Source organism: Acartia tonsa, chromosome 11, assembly GCF_053477335.1.
Source record: "Acartia tonsa isolate MP-2025a chromosome 11, ASM5347733v1, whole genome shotgun sequence".
Classification (NCBI taxonomy): Eukaryota; Metazoa; Arthropoda; class Copepoda; order Calanoida; family Acartiidae; genus Acartia; species Acartia tonsa.
In genome coordinates, this window is record NC_137270.1 from 47,277,442 (window position 1) to 47,286,989 (window position 9,548).

General features: G+C 33.6%; 1 protein-coding gene across 2 annotated transcripts; it reads right to left on the minus strand.

Moving 5' to 3' along the window:
• Positions 1–694: 694 nt before the first annotated feature.
• LOC145332762 (uncharacterized) lies at positions 695–9,085 on the minus strand. Of its 2 annotated transcripts, XM_080177819.1 has the most exons (22): positions 8,897–9,085; positions 7,974–8,225; positions 7,658–7,801; positions 7,268–7,414; positions 6,868–7,007; positions 6,560–6,658; positions 6,241–6,346; positions 5,976–6,101; positions 5,667–5,776; positions 5,417–5,487; positions 5,117–5,195; positions 4,854–5,018; positions 4,580–4,644; positions 4,242–4,367; positions 3,858–4,068; positions 3,529–3,629; positions 3,220–3,326; positions 2,964–3,085; positions 2,669–2,808; positions 2,282–2,396; positions 1,521–1,907; positions 695–1,295 (listed from the first exon to the last, which is right to left on the minus strand). In XM_080177819.1, the coding sequence occupies exons 1-22, from the start codon at positions 8,971–8,973 to the stop codon at positions 814–816; spliced, it is 3,372 nt and encodes a 1,123-aa protein (XP_080033945.1). In that variant the 5' UTR covers positions 8,974–9,085; the 3' UTR covers positions 695–813. The 2 variants fall into 2 exon arrangements, with proteins under 2 accessions (XP_080033945.1, XP_080033946.1); XM_080177820.1 differs by lacking the exon at positions 7,658–7,801.
• Positions 9,086–9,548: the final 463 nt, after the last annotated feature.

The following is a 9,548-nucleotide window of genomic DNA, read 5'->3' on the forward strand; positions in this document are numbered from 1 at the left end:
TAATTTATAATTTTTTCTTCAACTTGTATATTGTGATTATTCAGTTCTGACACTATACAAGTGTTAATGTTCGTTTGTCCTACAATTTCAGTGCTTCGCTTATATGGATGTTGTCATCCTTGTTATTAAAGTATTACTATTGGGTTATTTATTAATAAATGGAATAATGAATACACCCCCCCCCCCCCTTTTTCCTATAACTCTTAAGTTCTATGTATTTGTTCGCTCAATTTTTAACCTCATTTCCTGTATGCATGGCCCTCCTTCAAAACTTTTATTAATAAATGGAATAATTACCCCCCCCCCCCTTTTTCCTATAACTCTTAAGTTCTATGTACGTTTTCGCTCAATTTTTAACCTCATTTCCTGTACTTTGGTTAAAATGTTTTTTTTTTGGGGAGGGGGGGGGGAGGCGGATTATGTGTATCATCATTGGGCCGGTATATGTATTTCACTTAAATATTTAGAGAAATTTATAGAATTTTTCTACCATTAACACAAACCGCGCAATTTCAATTGTTAAAATGTCCGCATTTTTAATTATATAAATTCTTATCTTTTTATATTCACGATGTTTCTTTACTTTATCATTAAGGTCTAATAGAATTAAAAATGAAGTTTTGTAGTCATCCTAATAATTCGCTACTATGGATTTTGTTATCCTTGTTACCTACTAAAATTAATTAATACTAAATTTCACAAAATTCAAAAGTTTATTCAATTTATTTGCATTTTTATATATTTATACACACAAAATAAGATACATTTATTACTTACAAAATTACAAATATACATTTTGCCAGCTTTTAATTTTTATTGACGGAAATAAGTAATGTTCCTTGCAGGAAGACATTTGTTTATGTTTAAAAACATAAGTTCAGAAACTAATGGGGAATTCATTCTTAGCCTTTTTTTGGAGTATAGTAGTTTCAACTGGCTAAAAATGCGTTCCACATTGCTATTAGACACAGGGAGGCATACTAAATTGGAAGCCAATTGACGTAAAGCGTGCGGGTATTGGCTGTAATATGGTAGGTTTACAATACAATTGTTAAATATGCGAATAGAGATGGTTTTGCTATTGTTCAACTTTTTAAAGTCAGGTGTGTGGGTGTACTTTGTAAAAATTTGTGCCAATTCGAGCACATACTCCCAAGATCCATCTCTCCATTGTTCTAGCCCCGTAAATATCCTTTCCAGTTTATCATGGCGTCGTTCTTTGTTTGTCTCTGGTTTATCTCTGGTCGCAGCTTGTGCAATTTCAAGTACTTGTAACATCCTGGAACGGGAACTTCCTAAGAATATTGTTTAAAATTAAAAAAATATACAATTGTAATGTCCGTTTGTCATCCTTGTTTAATTAAGTTTGATCTACTAGTTTGACTTTAATCTACTGTTTCAGTGCTTCACTTTGTTGTGTTCCTTGTTTGATTATTATTTTTTTAAATTTTAATTTATTTGCTTTGCTTTTATAGATGTTGTCATCCTTGTTTAAGTAACTTGTTAACAAAAATTATTACCTATTGTCAAAGCTTTCTCTTTTTCTGGTGCTACCCCGGCAGCTTTCTCTTTTTCTGGTTCTACCCCAGCAGCTTGCTCTTTTTCTGGTTCTACCCCGGCAGCCGTCTCTTTTTCTTGTTCTACCCCGGCAGCTTTCTCTTTTTCTGGTTCTACGCCGGCAGCAAGATCTGATTCTGTTACTGTATCTTCAAGGTCTGGAGCAGGGACTGCCATCTGTATCTCAACAAACCTTCTGGCAAGCAGTTTACATGCCAGGTATCCTGCTCCTAAAACTTCCTTTGCTATTTCTTGTGTCACCAAGGAAGTTGGGTGTGGAATCTTGTTCAGTATGATCCCGGTGAAGTACATCTTTGTGTAGGGGTGTAAGAAGATAACGGCCCTCCAACCTAGAAATAAAGTATATCTTACATTTATATAACAGTTATTTTCATGTATAATATTAAAATACTCCCACCCCCACCCCCATTTTATCTATAGTCCTGCGGGGTACGTCTTTTCATATAACCACTACCACCCCCCCCCCCCAAATATCATTGGTACTGTAATGTTTGTTTTCAACTTGAATCACGCCTCCCCCCCCCCCCCCAAATACGTCTTCATGTATAATGTATAGGTGGAGTCATAAATGAAAAAGGTAAATATTTAAATATTTGTTGGTTATGTACAGGTGGAGTCATAAATGAAAAGGTGTACATTTGTTGGTTATTGGTAATAATTACATTAACCCACCCCCCCCCCCCTCCTCCCACAAATTTCATACCTTCATTATTCAACATATTCTTGATGGCTCGGTTTTTCAATTTTTCCCGGAATATAACAGCAAAAAGGTTTTTGCTGTCTTCCTCTGCCATAATCTTAAGCTGTTCAAGACATTCCTATATAGATTAAATTTATTATTTTAGATTAAAAGAAAAAGTTGCATAAACAAATTTTTTTCAGCTGTTCATTGGTTAGCAAGACCCTTCGGTACAAACAAACAGACACACAAACACACAGACAGACAAAGAATTTCTTAGATTAAAAGAAAAAGTTTTAAACAAATTCTTTTTTGACACAGACAGACATCCTGTTACTTTAACATAAGAATATAATAAACTGAAAAATATCTTATTCAGTTCAGCAGATATCAATAAACAAATTTTATTACCTCCAAGTTAAAAAACATGTCGCATATGGTAATCTCATTGCTTTGGGCTGGACGAGTTATCACCTTCTCAACAATATCCAGCACACTTAATAGATGGTCCAATAGGATCTCTTCTTCATCACTCAACCATTCAATGTCGACTAAAATAAAACGACTTTTGAATATTTACTTACAATTTTGTTTAGACTTATGCATAAACTTTTGCGTACTCAGTTTTGCCAAGTTTTAATAATTTTTGTTTGTCCCTACTTTCCAGATCTTCAATTATATTCTACTAACCCAATTTTTTACTAACCTTTCTGAGCATCAAAAATTTGCTTCACCTCCCCAACAAGTTCTTTATTCTTGATAAAGCGTTTATACACCGCTATCAAAAGAAAGCGGCTGCTCCAGCGGGTTGAACAGTACTTGGGAAATCTGTAAATAAAAATAAAATATAGGTACGCCGTACGTTTATTAGGAATACTTGAATATTTTCTGAACGCGCTGTTTAAGTTGACAACCTTTGTACATAGCTAGCAACTTTTAGTCAAAGTCAGATAAAAATTTACCTAGGCTGTTTATGTTTCCTGCACTTCTTGATGACTTTCTTATTGTTGCGGGCCTTGTTACAAATTTGGTTCATCTTATCAAAAACGTCTCTGTAGTCACCAGTCTCCTAAAAGTAAAACAATTATCAATTTTTAACAAAAAATGAATCAATCAATTTTTAAGGATTAGACTTACATATTAGAAGAAAAAAATAAATTAATCATTTTTTAAGGATTATGCTTACATGCTTAATAAAACTTTACACAAACAAGTACTTAAATCTTTAAGATCTTTGATTAATAATATGATTAGTTTACAAAATAATTTACCTCTGCTTTCTCACATGCTTCTACGAGGGCTAATTGCGACTGATGGTTCAGGCAATGCAGGTCGATGGTAAATCCAAATTTTTCCAATAGATACTTGGAAACTAAAAATACACAATAATTTTATTTTATTTATTCAATTAAAAACTAAATTCTAATCTATAATACAAAGTAGAACGATGTCTGTCTGTCTGTCTGTTTGTTTGTTTGTAGCAAAGGATCTTGCTAACCGCTGAACCGATCGGGTTCTCCTTTACAGGGTAGCTTCTCATAGGGAAGGTTTATAACTATTTTCTTAGGGGGTGGGACTATACTGACTAATATATACTTACGTTGTTCCAGTAATAGCTCTGATTTCAAAAAGCTTTTAGTTGAGGAGAAGCCCTTGCCCCCAACCTTCTCACTGGTTTCCTCATCAGCCTCAGTTTCATCATCACTGCTATCTGATTCTTCACTGTCTGTTCTTTCGTCATCAGGAACCTCACAAGATTTTTTCACCTGTTTGTCCGTCATCCCGTGGTTCAGTTGGAATATTTTAGTAAACTAAAATTGAGAAAAAGTTAGGTAATTTAATTATGAGCTAAAATGTGATTTTTAATAATTTGATGAACTATATTTCAAGAAATAGTTATTATAAGCTAGAATGTTATTTTTTAAAAATTTGTTGAACTATATTTCAAGAAATAGTTAATTATGAGCAAAATTTAATTACTAACCGCTTTCATATTGGCTGCATCATCAGACATTATGGACATGACCTGATGTGGATCAATTTCATAAGATGAAAGTATGTTGTTGATTGACGCATCTATAGATTTGGCAGAACTGTCTTCAGTTTCAATCTAAATTAAAGGGATAGTTTCACGAAATGCATTTGAACTTAATTTAGTTAATTTGTAAAAATCTTAAAAATGCTTTTAAAAATATGCGGTTCACTAAATCAAGTTCAAATGCATTTCGTGAAACTACCATATATTTGAAATGAATTCAAACAGACAGACATAAAGACATCACATTGACATTATATCCCTGAATAAAATTTAAAAAGTTTTACCTCTTTACATGTTAACATTATAGTGCGTGGTTTCAACGTTTCCAGGCAAGGAAAGGAAGCAGTGACTGAAAAATATGGATATTAGTAATAGATATATTAGCGCTTATCAATTTCCCCTAGACCCCTGACCCCTTCGACAATACTGGAAGAACGAACTGACCAATATATATTTTTTTGATATTAAATACAAATAATAGTTGTTGACGTCATAGTCAGACACTTTTACGAGGTTCATAGTTGTTGCTACTGCTACTCCATAAAAAAAAATATGAACCTGTTGTAAAATCAATGTATGCCTGTCCGTGGTCCACCGAAATGTGAACAGCTTGTCCTTTGAGTTCAGCTTTTGCTGCTTCTTGGTAGTAGGTTGTTGCTGCATGGATCCACCGCTTCAGTTGATCGGTTGTTGGGGCAAAGCTGTTCTGTTCCAGGATGCCAACTAAAATAGAAAATTATGAATAATGTAGGAAAATGATATAATTTGTGTTTATTATACAAGGAAAGATAAATAAATTAAAATAACTAAGTCTAACTAACCCTCACTGGCAGCAAAATGTCCGAAAACTCCAGTACTCTTCTCGCAGATTTGTGACAGGGAAAGCTTGCTATTTGCTGCCTAGTAAATATATAAATTAATTGATTGGATATTTGTTAAAATGATTTTAAAAACAGACATCAGGGTACAATTACACAAGATTATCTTATCCTTTCAAAAACTTTACAGACAGACAGACAGACATGCAAAAACCAGATTATCATATGATATAAATACGGTACAAGTACAAAAAGACAGAAATGAAGACATCACTTTAATTTATAATTTAAGGATATAAATACCTGATTTAAGTAATCAATTATGACGTCAGAGGCAGACACATTCGGTATAATGATGGCCGTTCTTATGCAGTCTAAATTAATTAAAACTATAAATCAAATATGAAAGAAACAATTTTATATCCCCACCCCCTTTTGAGATTTTGAGATAATACCAATTTAATAAAATTGACTTAAATCAATTAAAACTTTAAATCAAATTTGAAAGAAACAATTGGCAAAATAATTAAGAATATTAATTTAAATGTTATACCTTTGTCAAGACCTCTCTTGAAATTCATCTCGACCTTCACCTTTTTGATGCTGTTGTAGACACCTTTCATGATTTCTTCGTGCTGTTTTCTCCAGTGCTTGATCAATCTCCTGAATAAAAAATGGATTTATATTTAGTTCATATATCAGATAAATCGGATAATTAGATCACATAAAAATTATGTGTTAAAAGTAAAACTAATCAACATGTTTAAAAATTAAAATGGAAGTACAGACACTCCGAGCTTTCTATGTTAGAAATGTTGGGTTTACTATACTATTATGAAAGAAGAAAGAAAAAAACACTTACAATAAGAGTTCAGAATCATCTGTGTTTTCTGTTATAGAATCAGCTGGTGTACAGTACCCTGTTGGTCCTGGACAAAGGATACACTCCAGTTTCAATTTACCATCCTTATATGTATTCTTAAAATACCTGGAATAGAAAAATAAGGATTAATAACCAAAAAAGTCATTATTTTCTTCTCTTTCTAACTCTAACCCTGCGTGGCCAATTGCCTAACCAAGAAATTAGAATAAACTATAAATAAAATGAAATTAAAAAAATTACTTACATTCCAACATATCGAACTTTTATGAATTTTGTTATCTCAGGGCATAACTTGACCCTCTTGTTTTCCACTCTGATGTCTAATGTGTGATAATCTTTTTCTTCATAATCTTAAAATATAAGATAAAATAAAAATTTGTTTTTATACGAAATCACTCCCCCCCCCCCCATACAGAAATAAAAGTACTACAAAGGATGTCTGTCTGTATATTTTTTTTTGGGGGGGGGGGAGAGATGTTAATTAATTAATATCACAACCCCCCCCCTCTACCCTATACGAGGGGGGGGGGGATTGTGTTAATTAAAATTTAATTGCTAGCTACCTTTCATTTTAAATAATTTCTTTGACTCTTCTTGTTGTGCTTGGGCCATTTGAAGTTTTGTTTGGTTTATTGCAGATAATTTCTCCTTATTATGACTTCCTAAATAAAATTAAATTAAATCATTAAATAAAACTAGAGTTCTTTATGCCGCCAAAATGAAAATCTAAAATTGCCGGTAGATAAAAAAGCAAGAGAAATTTGCAATAACATCTTTGGGGACTTTTTTTTAGTTAATTTTGATTGGTTGGTTTGTTAAGCATGAAATACCGCCAAAAAGAAGAAAAGAGCAAAATTTGTATGTGCTTTACCTTTAGGGCGCCCTCCCTTCCTTTTCGGTGGTGTTTCTTCAGTGTTGGGGCTGGACATGGCAAGGGTATCCGTTTCTATCTTGCGCTTGGCCTTGGGTGTTGATGATGACGGTTTTAGAGAGCCGGTGCTAGTTGGTAACCTTAAAAAATAGTAAAATATTTCTTTATTTACGATACCCTTATTTTGTGCGTTAATGTCTTTTTTAAAAAGCAAAGCATTTCAAAGGTTTCGTCCGTCAGTTCAATCGTTTGTATTGACATTATTAGAACAAAAAAGGATCTGTAAATTTGCGAAGGGGGGGGGTGTATGTAGCAATTATTTTCTTTATTTTGTATTCTAACCATAGTTTCTAAGGGATAAGACAATGGTTAAAAATTTATGCACATTCTATCAATTTACCTTTGCCTTTTTGCTGGCAATTCTAAAAATTCTCTTGGTGACAGATTTTGGATTGGTGATAAAACATTGCTTGGCAACCAGCTCGCTTGTGATGGAGATGACATAAAAGTGTTCATCGCTTGGTACTGGTAGGTTTGGTTTGTTGATCTGTAAAAATAATATTAATTATAAAAATGCAATCTTAATTTGTAAAGAATACAGACAGACAGTTCTTTTATTAGTAGCGAAGCTACTCTATAATTCGAAATGTCCGTCCGTCCGTCCCTCTGTCCGTCCGTCCGTCTGTCCAACAGAATAGGGGAAACGTGATTTTCTCGGCTCCTATTAAAGATAGACAGCTGAAAATTATACTACTTATGGATGTTGTCATCCTTGTTTTAGTTTTTTTACCTTTTTGCAGATTCTTTATGTGCCACAGGTCCACCAGCATGTTGAAGTTGTTGTCCACCAAAACTTCCATTCTGTTGATGTGATGGAGATGACATAAAAGTGTTCATCGCTGACGCTTGGTACTGGTAGGTTTGGTTTGTTGATCTGTAAAAATAATATTAATTATAATTCGAAATTTCCGTCTGTCCGTCCGTCTGTCCGTCCGTCCGTGTGAGACAGAATAGGGGAAACGTGATTTTCTCGGCTCCTATTAAAGATAGACAGCTGAAAATTATACTACTTATGGATGTTGTCATCCTTGTTTTAGTTTTTTTACCTTTTTGCAGTTCCCTTCCATATCGGCGTAGTAGCTTTATGTGGCACTTGTCCACCATGTTGTGGTTGTTCTGGTGCAGATTCTGTATGTGCCACAGGTCCACCAGCATGTTGAAGTTGTTGTCCACCAAAACTTCCATTCTGTTGATGTGATGGAGATGACATAAAAGTGTTCATCGCTTGTTGTCCACCAAAACTTGTATTCTGTTGATGTTGTTGTCCACCATTTGTGTCGTCAAGGCAAAGTGTCAATCTAAAAACGTATAAAGTGTAAGTCTTAAAAAATCAAATGTAAAAATTATTAAATGTATGTTTTATATCATTCAATTTCTAAGTATTTTTTTAGAAAAAGCACATTATATTTTTATAGCTTATTGTCATATAGTTTTGTCATATTTTCACAGTAGCTTTTCTCCTATTTGCAAGTAAAATGCATGTAAATGACATTTAAAAAGTCTTATAATGTTTATAACAACGATATTGGTGATTACCCTCAAATTGCCTTTATGAATAGAAAATATCCCCCTTCCCCACTTTTTATAAGGTATAGGGACTTTTTCGTTTGTTTGTTAATTAATTTAGATAGGTTAGGTAAAGTTTTAGGGGTAAGGCATAAGAAAACAAGGATGACAATATCCAAGAGTTTTGTTTACTTGAATTAAAATAGCAAATCTACTCTATATTTCGAAATTTCTGAATGTCTGTTTAAGGGGGAAAAAACATCCATAAAATAAAAAAAAAATTAATTTCAAAATTAAAAATAAAACAAGCAGTTGCCTTGCAATAAAATATTTTATTAAAGAAAATTAACTAAAGAATCATTGTTTTGCTTGCTCTTTAAATTCCAAGATTCAAATAGATTTGTTGTAAGGACATTAAAATATATATAATGAAAATAATTATTAATGTAGACAAATAGTGTACCTGTGATTTGAGCTGTCAAGTGCATGACACATTGACTCAATAGACCTATCATGCATTCCCCTTTGGTAATGCGACATGATTCATTTAAAAATAACACAGTATCACAAGTTACAACCGAACACAATGATTATTTCTTATAAACTAAATGACAACTTATTTTGAATCAATATTATATTTACACCACCTACATTTAAAGTTGTTGATAAATCAATGATAATCCACCCCCCCCCCCCCCAATTCCTCTTGTCCCCAAAGACATACCTGTGGAACCACCTACAAATTACGTAACGTACGAACCCCTCCCCCCTCTTTTTTAACACTTTAGCATCAATTTACCCCCCCCCCTTTAATGGTTATTCTATTACACCACCTACATTTAAAGTTGTTGATAAATCAATGATAATCCACCCCCCCCCCCCCCAATTCCTCTTGTCCCCAAAGACATACCTGTGGAACCGCCTACAAATTACGTAACGTACGAACCCCCCCCCCCTTTTTTTTAACACAATTTACCCCCCCCCCTTAATGGTTATTCTATAACACCACCTACATTTAAAGTTGTTGATAAATCAATGATAATCCACCCCCCCCCCCCCCCAATTCCTCTTGTCCCCAAAGACATACCTGTGGAACCGCCTACAAATTACGTAAC